The sequence below is a fragment of the Echiichthys vipera genome (genome assembly GCF_963691815.1).
Source record: "Echiichthys vipera genome assembly, chromosome: 14".
NCBI lineage: Eukaryota > Metazoa > Chordata > Actinopteri > Perciformes > Trachinidae > Echiichthys > Echiichthys vipera.
The window spans coordinates 17674998-17687400 of record NC_139839.1 but is presented as its reverse complement, the minus strand read 5'-3'; the positions used below and the strand labels follow the sequence as shown (position 1 = coordinate 17687400).

At 37.8% G+C, this 12403-nt stretch overlaps 1 protein-coding gene across 1 annotated transcript; it reads left to right on the top strand.

Annotated features, from left to right (window-relative positions):
- Positions 1-592: 592 nt before the first annotated feature.
- chrne (cholinergic receptor, nicotinic, epsilon) lies at positions 593-12053 on the top strand. Its single transcript, XM_083927099.1, has 12 exons — positions 593-727; positions 4458-4591; positions 4686-4730; positions 4880-4989; positions 5090-5245; positions 5368-5468; positions 5548-5748; positions 7372-7486; positions 7593-7707; positions 7785-7992; positions 8756-8889; positions 9047-12053. Exons 1-12 carry the CDS (start codon positions 658-660, stop codon positions 9212-9214), a joined length of 1557 nt encoding a protein of 518 aa, XP_083783225.1. The 5' UTR covers positions 593-657; the 3' UTR covers positions 9215-12053.
- Positions 12054-12403: the final 350 nt, after the last annotated feature.

The window sequence follows — 12403 nt, the reverse complement described above, 5'->3', positions numbered from 1 at the left end:
ACACACACACACACACACACACACACACACACACACAAACACACACACACACACACACACACACACACACACACACACACACACACACACACACACACTTACAGAGCCACATATTCTATTAAGACTAAAGCATAAATGCAGGACTTTTCTATTCTATTCTATTCTACAAATATGCAATGTCAGCATCACTGAGAAAATGTGCCATTGGTGAGTGTCCCATCAAAAAAATCCTATAACATATGACAAATACCAAAGTAAATTTTTTATTATCTATGACAATTTATAGGATCATTACAGGGATATTGGAGATATATCATATAGGAGATACACATCATAAGGCCTCACTACTGCTTACCTTCTGTCAAAGAAATGCTTCAATATACAGTATGTAACTGGCATCACCACAGATAGTTGTTGTCTAATGATCATGATGATGATTATTGTTGGTGACCGCAGTGTGACATGAAGTCCTGGTTTAGTGCTTCCCAGCTGCTGTGTAATCTGAGCCATGGATAGCAACAGCCGGGGTGGGCGACAGTCAGGGCGTTTGGTGGGGGGATTTAGGGCTCTTCCGCTCTGTCTTTACTCTCGCTCTCTCTCCCTTAAACTTAATATTTCAATATAGTGCTGTGCCGTGCAGTGGAGTGGTCTTAGAAGATGATGGCATCGCGCAGGTTTTGGATATTTTTTGGAGTTGTAACTATTATCTGGACTTTAACAGTTCAAGGTAAGTGGTGCAGTGGGAAACTTTTGGCATATTCTCATCGACTGGCTGGATGTCAGAATAATCCTCAGCCTGTCATATGCATGCGGAAGATGAGTATTCAGTCAGACAACCTAAAACTCTTACTGCATTGATTGTCATTGGCAAGAGAAAAGATATTACTTACAGTGTATCTAGAACACATATCATATACTGCAGTAAAGTCTTTTTTATGGACATATTTATAGGCTTGTATGACTTATATAAAACTTGGCATACAAGGAAAACCATATACAAAGCATGTTGGGGTTTTGTCATTGTAAATGCACTCTAATGCAAAACGTTGACACTGTGGCCTATAGCTCACCGGGTAGAGCGCCCAGCGCTCCCCATATAGGCTCACTGTTGCTATCTATGGCCCCCTCTGTCACTCTTCAGCTGATCTAATTTAAAAGGAAATAAAAGCCTAAAAAAAGAAGTTAGAATCAAGCAGAAGGTCATCTGCTCTGTGTCATGAGAGCAGCAGTACTGTTCTGTTTGGCACAGATGTGGTTCTGCAACAGAAGGGTAATAGCACAGTAGCTGCAGTGGGAGCGGAAGTGGAGGCCTGGATGTTACAGAAGTTTAAAAAACATATAATTCTGCATATCCATTTAGGAAAAGGCATGAGTAGTTGCTCTTAACAGCTGTGGGAAAAATCCCCCTGGAGTCCATCTCCTTGGCAGAGGTCACCGGAGTAGTTTAAACGTTCCTCAGTGACAAGGTGCCAGCATGGACAAGATTTATCTGGACTTGATATTATTATACTGTATCAACACTTCTCACCCCCACTGGGAAAGAATAAAGTAGGATACTGGAAATAAGACTGAGGAAATCCAGGAGGAATGATGCAGACTCATGGACACCCTTACAGATGAACACAGTGTTGTAGCATCTTATTAATTACTAATTACTTATCAAATTGACATTATCACTGTTGCATGCAAAACTTGAGATGAAAGTGATTTAAGGCTGCTGTTAGCACTGCTTGATATTGATCTTGATATTAATTCAAATTCAATCAAGGTGTGATCTTTTTTTCTGGTATTTGGAACAAACTCTTATCCTCCTTCAGTTCTCACTGAGTTGTGATGATCAATAAATCGCTCAAACATTATTTAAACCGCACCTTTCCAAGATATCAAATGCACTTCGAAGTGCTTTACAAGTGATTGACACAACTTTTAAGGATGAAATAGTAGGATTTTTATGAAATAAAATAGAATAAATCATAATGATCGACTGTAAAATCTTGATAAAACAAATAAGAGTAAAATAAGTTCCAATAATGATAAAAAAAAAAAGAGTTTTAATAAAAAAACACAAAACACTAAAACACTAAAATCCAGTCTAAAGAGATTTTAAAAAAATCTTCAGCTTCTCTCAGTTCCTCTGGAAGGCTGTTCCAGCAACGTGAAATGGCTAAAGTCAGCATCGCCAAATGTTTTTGTCCTGCTTTGTTGAACATCTAAAAAGACGGAGGATCTGAGGGGTCTTCTTGGTTCATAAACCAAACACATTTCTGAAAGCTATCTGGTTCATCACACGGATGTGTGCTCTCGATTTGGTCTTTGTCATCACTTGTGCAGCAGAATTTTTAATTAATAGTAGCTGATTTATTGAAAGGACAGTGTCAAATAGTCTCCTCCCATAAGGGATGCTTACTGGAAGATGGACTAGGCACTTTCTTTCTCTTGCTAGATTAAATCCCTTTGCTTCTCATGTTCAAAATGGTTGTGTGAAAAGGAGTGTGCATTGGACAATGGCACACGGTCAACTAGGGTGAGCTTGGATTGCGTTTACCCCAAATAAACAGTGATGTTGTAATGTTTACCTGTGTGGCCATGTTGTTCTGACCTGTTATGCTGCTGGTCTTCTGGTCACCTCAGCCATGTCACGCAAAAAAGTCTTACGTGCTAGCTAGTGATTTCATCTGCCAAAGTTTTGAGATATCCAATCCATTTGAGCATTCTGATGATCTCCACTTCCTCTCAGTGGTGACCTGCAGGCTCTGCGTCTACAGTAGTTTTCCATCATCACTCTCCTGCGTCTCTCAGAACAGCTGAAGGAAGAGACCATGTCAAAACATAGAGGTCACCGTCTGTACAATACTTTGTATCCACATGATAATATAACTGATCAAATACTGTGCAACTCAAGTTCAGTATACTTACCACAGTTAATATTAGAGCCTTTCAGTCTTTTTTTTATTTATTTAGACTTTCTATCTCCATTTCTAAGACTATTTTAAGATATTTATACTTTCCTATTCCTATAACCTTCCTATGATGGATATGTTGTTAGATATGTTTCCCTCTGTGATGAAATTGGAGATGAATCTGTATACAATTCAAAGGAATGCCATGCAATGTTGTTGGGTTGATGGATAACACATGAATGAAACTTTTCCCATCCATGTGTCAAGTGTAATATTCAACAATATTTAATAATTATTCGCTGGCAAACCCTTGGGAGGTGAGACATTCCGCCACTGTCATCACACCGCCTACTACACCGACTGTCCCAGGGGTGAGTTACGGTTACAGCTCAAAACTATGTGACATATTTGCTCCCGATTGGACCAGGGAGACCCGTGATTGAATCGATCACACCTTTACTGCTTTGTATGTGTTACTGTCACCATTTTTGTCCTAATGATGGTATTGGTGATTATTGTAGATCACCTGAGTGTGACTTTAAGTCCTAGTTCGGAGTTCCCCAGCTGCTGTGTAATCTGAGCTATGGATAGTGACAGCTGAGAGGGAAGTGGCAATGTGTCGGAAATAACCTCTGCCTTAATCTCTCTTAGTCTCTCTTCAAGTTTATACTGAAATATAGTGAAGCTGAAGAGTACAGAGTGGTGCTATTGCCAAGTGCGGCTCTGAGCATGGTTATTAGTCTCTAGACTCTGGCTCATCTCCCTGTCTTGAGGTTGTTGTTTGTCTCAACGTATTTGCACCAACACACCAAAACATTCAGGTCATTATGCCTCAGCGCTGGTGACAGTCTTGGCCAAAGGTATAATGTTGTCTGGTTGTCCGCTAAAAATGCTTTACTGTCCATTATCCAACACCCTTAATCAGGAACAGAAGGGCAGACATTTGGTAAGAACTGGTGACACTAATCTTGAAACTGTGGTGACTGTATTATTATTATTATTATCATTATGATTATTATTATTATTATTATTATTATACGGATATGGATATGTGTGTGAATCATTCACATTTTGCCAACAAACACACGTAATACTGTTCATTAAATTCCTTAAATTCCTTCCCCCAAAGTCTTCACTATAGTGAATATAGTATGTGAGTCTGGACAGACATGGATGTAAACTGTTACTTAACTGGTTGGCGGAGACATACAACCGCAAGGTGGAATTCTAGTTTTTACCATAAAATGTAAAGAAATGCGTTTGAAAATTCCACATTTGATCAAAAAAGTATGTACATGTAGATGATATCAATATGGAATATACAGTATGTGAGGACGGCAAACATAATAATGTCTCATTCGAAAGTGTTTTATGTAATAATGGTAATAAAGTTATATTATATATATATAGTTGATAATAAAGTTATGCAGTTGGTTATGGTGTACCATGAGTATTTATTAGAAAAGTGCAGATGTTTCTCATGACATATTAATCAGACATAATTCCAATACATATGCACACAAATTCACTTCTTTTTTCATCTGTTTTTCCATGCAGTCCAGTGTAATGAGGAGTCCAAGCTGATCGGCGACTTGTTGAGAGGCTACAACAAGAATATTCGCCCTGTGGTTCATCCTGAAGACAAGTTGGACATTCAGATCAAGCTGACGCTCACTAACCTTATCTCCCTGGTGAGAGCTCGCTCTTCCTGTTGCAACAAAGCCTGGCTGCAAGACCTCTTAAACAACAAACATACATTGTAATGCTTCTTAACTTATACCACAGAATGAAAAGGAGGAGACTCTTACGACCAATGTGTGGATTGAGATAGTAAGTTTTCCCTCTCTACATACTTGTGTTCTTGCTTTGTTTGATCAATTCCTGGCAAGACTTGTAGCGAGTATGTTTCATTAAAATATTCAGCCCTCAGTTGTGTCTAGTTTATCACTGGTGACCTTTCTCTCAAATGTCATCTACAGCAATGGCTTGATTATCGCCTGTCCTGGAACACATCTGACTATTATGGCATTGATATCATTCGTGTCCCATGCAACACTGTTTGGCTTCCTGACATTGTCCTTGAAAACAAGTAAGACGGTAACAAAGAGGAGTTTCCAGCCTGCAGTGCCATCATACATAGACAAGTCTGTGTGTCAACTGTTTCTTTTCTTTATCCTCAATCTCTGCAGCATTGATGGCAAGTTTGATGTGGCTTACTACGCCAATGTGTTGATCAGCAACAATGGTTGGATGTACTGGCTGCCTCCTGCTATCTATCGCAGCACATGTGCAATTGAGATCACCTACTTCCCATTTGATTATCAAAACTGCACACTAGCATTCAGGTGTGGTACAATTATAACTATATATAATTGCTGATTTATTAGTATGTTTTAGAAATCTATGCATATGCTCATAGAACTGTAGTTGAATCAAGGTAACAACGATTTTCTGCCACGACCCCTAGATCCCAGACGTACAGTGCTAATGAAGTGGACCTCATCTTGGCTGTTGGTGAAACAGGCGAGACTATCGAGTGGGTGGACATCGACCCCGAGGCTTTCACAGGTACAGTACATCCACATTACACACCCCGATATTCAAAACACACAATTTATCTCCAGCTTATTATGTTTTTGTTCATCAGAGAATGGCGAGTGGGCTATTGTCCATCGTCCAGCCAGGAAGATGATCAACAAGAACTATTCCCCAGATGACCTAGAGTATCAGGAGATCACATTCAATCTGGTCATCCAAAGGAAGCCCCTCTTCTACATCATCAACGTCATCCTGCCCTGCTCCCTCATCTCCTCACTGGTGGTGTTGGCCTACTTCCTACCTGCACAAGGTCAGTAAAGTCACTGTCTAATTCCCTACAGCTAGTATTACATATATTAATATGGTTTCAAATGGGGCAGAAATGTCAGAAAAGTCTGACAATACTTTGCACCTTGGACATTAAATAAATAGTAGTTGTAGAATAGTAGTTACGGAGGCCATGACTTTTTTTTTCTGGTGATCTATTTTTTTAATTCTGATCTAAAATCTCTCTTCTATCTCCTGTGTTTATGATTTACTGACTAAGGTAGGGAATAGTGTTTTGTCAGGATATTTTTATTAGTTTTTTTTTTCCATCAGTGAAAACAGGTGGGGAAAAAAAGTGTTTTCACAGATTGAAAAAGAATCATGCCAAATAAAAAAGATCCTACCAAAACATTGTTTTTCACACAAACACAGGAGAGAAAATGATTTAGATTTAAAAATGGATCACCAGAAAAATGATATCTCACTTGCCTCTCAAGGCTTCCATAAGTTACTCTCATACTGTCCATGATAAAAAGGACCTGAATTTAGAAGCGTTTAATTGGATTTGTTATATGAGTACTTAAATGGAGTAAGTATAGTAAGTAAGTGAGTATATTCTGTCAGAAAAGGTCTTAAGAAAACACTGGCTTGCCTTTGAAGATGTGTTATAACTACTGTATATAAAAATACTTTTTAAAATGCCTGAGCATAGAGAATATACTAAGAGTACTGGGACTACGGAAGCCCTCCAGGGTCATACATACATTTATTTTATCTCTTCCGTTTTGCCCTGATAACGAGATAATTCATTTGATATCTGGGGAAAACTAAACGATAATCTAGTCCATTCAATCGTTGCAGGAAACATCATTCACCGTAGACATGTCAGACGAGCAGGAAAATATCTATTTCCATCACATATCTCTTCAGTCAAGGTCCTACACAGGCTCAAAAAGCTTTATGGCTTGCTATTACAGATAATAAGCAGTGCGTCATCTAAGAAGACAGTTAGCAAGGCCTCAGCTTTATCAGAGGCCTGATGTCTTCATTACCTTTATAGTTTTTTTTAAAATAAACTTTATTGTCAACAATGTACCCCTGCCGGGGTCGCGGGGGGCTGGTGCCGATCCCAGCTGACATCGGGCGACAGGCCGGGTACACCCTGGACAGGACGCTAGTCTATCGCAGGGCACATACAGACAAACAGAGACAGACACTACGGGCAATTTAGAGCCGTCAATTAACTTAACATGTGCATCTTTGGACTGCGGGAGGAAGCCAGAGAACCCGGAGAAAACCCATGCAGCAGGGCCCTAGCCGGGATTTGAACCAGGAACCCTTTCTACAATGTGCACATAAATGAAACAGATTACAGTTTCATAACAGTAAATACACAACTGAAATCATCAGTCAGTGTTGCCTTCCGTGTTCTTCAAGATATGAGAAGTCTTTATGAGGCATGACATATCACGTGTGATGGAAACCTCAGGCCCATCACGTTTTTTTTATTATCTCTCAAATGAATTATCTCGTTATCACGGGGAAAAGGAGGAAATAAAATATATGTATGTATGACTCTTTAGGGCTTCCGTAAAGTCCCACAGCTGGTATGATTGTTTTATTTGGTGTGGTCCTCGCTCATAAGTCTCTGTTGTATCCTTCATAGCCGGGGGACAAAAGTTGACTGTGTCCATCTCTGTCTTGCTGGCTCAGACTGTCTTCCTTTTCCTTATTGCTCAGAAGATCCCTGAGACATCTCTCTCTGTCCCTCTCATTGGCAAGTGAGTCAGTGTGTGTGCTTTGCTGACCTCTGCTGGGGTGGATTTTTTTCCCCTTTATCCATTTGAGTCTCCAGTCTAACATAGATCTTCTCTGTGTCTTCCTCAGGTACCTGATCTTTGTTATGTCAGTTACTACTCTTATTGCCACTAATCAAATCGTGGTGCTGAACTTCTCCCTGCGTAGCCCCAGCACTCATACCATGTCCCAAACCGTCAAACATGTGAGTACATCCTATGCAGTTGAGTCAAAAGTGTCTTATTTTGTGTGAACTACTCTTATCTTCCCTGCCTCTTGCAGGTGTTCCTAGAAATGGTACCTCGCTTCCTGGGCATGCCTCCACTGGTGGATGACAGTGAGGTGACGACAGAAGTAAACGGAGTGAGAGAGCGGCGGCGCAGCTCCTTTGGCCTCATGCAGAGAGCAGAGGAATATGTACTGAAACAACCTCGCAGTGAAATGATGTTTGACAAACAAAGGGAGAGGCATGGTCTCACACGGTCGATTGGTAAGACGTATTTTTTAAAAACTTTGACCCAGTTGTAAAATTTGGCCAGCAAATAAGTCACACTTGGATTTCTGGACACATCACTGTGTTTTGTATAAATATCAGTAATGGAGGAAGTACTTTAATATTTCATTCGAGTAAAAAGAGTGTAGAAATACTGTTACAAGTAAAAATTCTTTATTCAAAATAAAAGTATCAAAGTAAAAGTACTCAATATTCAGAATGACCCATTTCAGAATATTTTATCAGGTTTTAATCATTTATGCTAATTTCAACTTCTTCATATACTTTATCTGATGTGAAGCTTGTGAAATTTGACTTTGCCACCGACAGTTTTATCTTAACCTATTACATAATGTATGTGTTGATTATATTTTTTATTAATAATCTGAATCTGTAAATAATTTGATTAAATAAATGTAGTGAAGTAAAAAGTACAACATTTACCACTGAAATTAAGTGTCAAATTAAATGAAAACACGTAAACATACCTTAAAATTGTACTTAAGTAAGTACTTAAGTAAATGTACTGTACTTTTACATTTCACCACTGATAATATATCATAATATAAATTTTGTTTTCTGTATAGGTCATATTACATGTATTTGTATCCCTTATATAAGCCACTTATTTGTATATTACACACATATGCTGTATATGTGTCATTTACCACCTTTACTTCTGCCTCATCCCCATCAAAGATGTCTACCTGAGGCAATGTTGTGGCGTGTTGTCTGACTGCCAGTGTCTCCTTCCCCCTAGTGGATAATATGGATGTCAGCAGTACAGCCAACCTGTATAAGAGTTTGGCCCAATCTGCACCTGAGATCAAGCAATGTGTTGATGCCTGCAACTTCATTGCTGAGAGTACGAGACAACAGAATAGCATTGGATCTGTGAGTGATATTTTAAACTATATCTTCATAGCCAACATGTAAGAAATTTCAAATATTTTTTGGATTTGTCTGTCAGTTAGGCCTACATGATTCATATACCTTTTTTTTTTTGGCTGTTTGGTTCTTTAATCAATGTTCACTTTATTTTCAAACACAGGAAATTGAAAGCTGGGTACTGATTGGGAAGATGATCGACAAGGTGTGTTTCTGGGCTGCCATTCTCCTCTTTATCGTGGGCACAGTGGGGATCTTCTTAACAGGGCACTTTAACCGGGCACCCGACTTACCATTTCCGGGTCAGAGCAAAAAATATCTCCCAGAATGAAACTAATTGAAATGAAACTTTTTTTCCATTGGACACTGTGCCTTATGCCGTCTATAATGAGTCCCAGGCTGAGATTCCGGGTTGAGTTAGTCTGTCTGTGTTCACGTCTGCAGCTCAGACATACCTTTGTGACCAGGCAGCTGAGGATTTTCTTAGTTGTAAGTTCTTCATCTTAGTGTAAGTTCTTTGGATGTATACATCACATGAGTGGATCAGGTCTAGTTAAAAAAGAGATGATGTGTTCAATCATCACTATTATCACCTTCAAGTACACTCTTGTACAATTTGTTTTGTGGCATAAACTACTCAACAGTGTGAGTATAAGCAAGTTTAGACTTCAGGTCATAGGTGTAAAGAAGTTATTTCTGTTGCAGCAAAGAACCTTTTATATCAAATCTACGACAGCAGTATGTGCTGTATCACATGCAGTAATAAGCACTGGCTTCTAAATAGCAAAATAAAGAATGTTCTTTAACCGATAAACTGAATTTATTTACATGTGATGTGTTAAAGTTGTCCATCTTTTATGGGCTTATAAAAATTGTCCATGTATCACACTGCAAAACACATCTGATAAAGTCTGGACCGATTTCCCTGCATGTGCTATGTCTTATGTGGAGAACCTGCATGTAACTGGAGCCAGCCAACTCTGAATCAAAGCCTTAGTCTTCTAACTATGACTTGTTTATTAGTCTTGTTAGAGGTAGTTGGCTCAGGGGGAACATTTGTCTTGATTAATTGTGTCATGTTTTTTAAATAAATATTTTATTTTGTGCATCGAGACTTGCTTAATCAGTTGATTACAAAGTGTGAAAATATGCTCTGCTGAAACTTTAATATAAAACTCCTCAATGGTAACCTTATAACAGGAAGTGCACATAAACAATTAGCAAAAGAAAATCGTATAACTTGTAAAGTCATGATATAGTGCACCTGTCCTATTCATTGAGTTTAATCATTTAAACTTCTAACTTTTCAAGTTCATTATGTCCATCCTCTTTACAGCTGCGAGAATATGAAAAACTCTTATTCTCTAAGTGCTTTGTACAGTATGTACAAAAAAAAGGCATAGACCAATTTAATAAGGCTGGATTTGCAGGTTATTTTGTTCATCATGTTCCGTACAACTGGATGCTTAACACAGAAAAGGTTAAATAAGATTGTTAAGCAAGGTCAATAATTTCAGATGTTTTATTCTCAAAATCCTAGCCTCAGTGATGCACTGCGGTAGCCTAAATTATTGTTTAAATCCCTAATTAGACTTTCGGTGTAAGTGTGTTTGAACACCTCAGCGTGGTGTGAAAATGTATTGCACCAAAGTAGAGAGGGCTTGTAGCAGTGCCACACCATACCAAGGTTCATTGGCTGAAATTATTTAAGAGCCTCAAACTACCATCAAGTTGTTCTGTGTTTTTATTTTATCTAATCTTTTTTACTAAAGACTGTATGAAACAGGTTTTTACTGATATCCTGTAAGTTTTTATACCTGATGATTATTTTAACAGGCCACCTCAGTCAAAATGTTCCATTAAAAATACTAACTGTATAAACTGTTACATTGCGTTATTTTCTGGAGAACAGCCAACCGCAGTGATAAGGGTGTGGCCGGTTGTGTCAGTGACTGGATAGCTGCATGCAAATCACTATCCAGTTTGCATACCATTACATCATCAGTTCAGCTCCTCCTGTCTGTGGTGATGAATGATGTAGTTTCAACACACTTAGCCATTCATCTATGGATAAATATATCAGAATGGGTAAACGTTTCTAATAAAACATGAATGTGTATATTACAATTCAATTAAATCTTATTAACAGTGTCAAATAATAACAAGTTATCTCAAGACACTTTACATATAAAGTAGGTAGACCACACTCTTATTTATGATTTACAGAGACCCAATATTTCCCCCATGAGCAGCAGCAAGTCGCACTTTCCTTACTTCCCAGAAAAAGCGTATTTTTTTCTGACAACAAAAACATAAGCTGTTGAGTTGTTGTTTTTTACAGACTCAATTTAACCGTTACGTTTCTTACATGTCCCAGAATTATACACAATACCCAACAATGTATTTCTAAATGTAGTTCTACATTTCAAAAAGATTTGAAAGATTTCAGGACCCCTGCGTTGACAAAACTCCTTTTTGAGATGTTTTTTAGGGGGAAAATATGATATCAGATGTTTTTTTTTCTATTACAGTATTGTCTTCATCTATACAGTTTTGAGAGAGTTCATAATGTTTCAAAACATTTCAATGCAATTTTCAAGTTGGTGATCACTTTATTGTCCCTGCAATTTTAATTTGTCAACTCAATCAGAGCCCTGTCAACTCCAATGATGCCTTGTCAACTCGGTCAGATCTCTATTTTTATAGTATTTCCTTGAAAAGTTAGCTGTTTTATTCCTTGAGGGATATTTGTTCAGAGATTAACATTTCCAATGTGCGTGTGTATTTTTAATACTTTAAAATGTCACTGTTAGATCTTAAAGTTAAAGACAAATGTAATGTCATGATACGATTTCAATTACAATCACTAAATGTTGACTTTTTTGGCTTTACAAATACCTACGTGCATTACATAGGGGACTGTGTAAACTTATGAGTGAAATATTTCAGATGAGATCATTTCAAATCATTTTCAAAAAAGCATTTTTATGTTTCTGATGATGTTGACAAAAATCAAGCAAGGATCCAGCAAACATACAATATACGGAAAAAATCTACACCTGGGAGGTTGAACCAAAACAGGTTTGGATAGACGAAACATAATTTGACAAAAATGTACTATCCACATACTTTTGATGAAAATCAAAACCTGTTTTGTCCCTTATCCCAAGAATCACTGAGAAATAATAATAACGTAAATGAAAATGGACAATAAAACTGAAATAAAGAATAACAAAAACAAAAAGGTATGGGGTCTGCTTTTTATACAGTCTATGAGTCTGCTGCTAAACAAAGGGAGTGAATCTGACATGCCTAAAACATATAATAGTTTTTTCCAATTTATTATTTTGAAGTTTTAAATAGTGATCAAATATGACTTAAAATCTGAATCTTTAAAAAGACGAAAGGTAAAGCGTGGGGTAAACAGGGCAAAGTCTTGGGAAATATTATACACAAACCCCTTGATAAAATGACAAGGAAGAAAGCAACAGTTTAAAAAAATATTACACTCAAATAAAGC

Coding starts and splice junctions, on each gene's coding strand:
- chrne (XM_083927099.1), top strand. CDS start 658: ATGATGGCATCGCGCAGGTTTTGGATATTTTTTGGAGTTGTAACTATT. Junction 4,731..4,879: donor CCAATGTGTGGATTGAGATA/GTAAGTTTTCCC, acceptor TGTCATCTACAG/CAATGGCTTGATTATCGCCT. Junction 5,246..5,367: donor AACTGCACACTAGCATTCAG/GTGTGGTACAAT, acceptor CACGACCCCTAG/ATCCCAGACGTACAGTGCTA.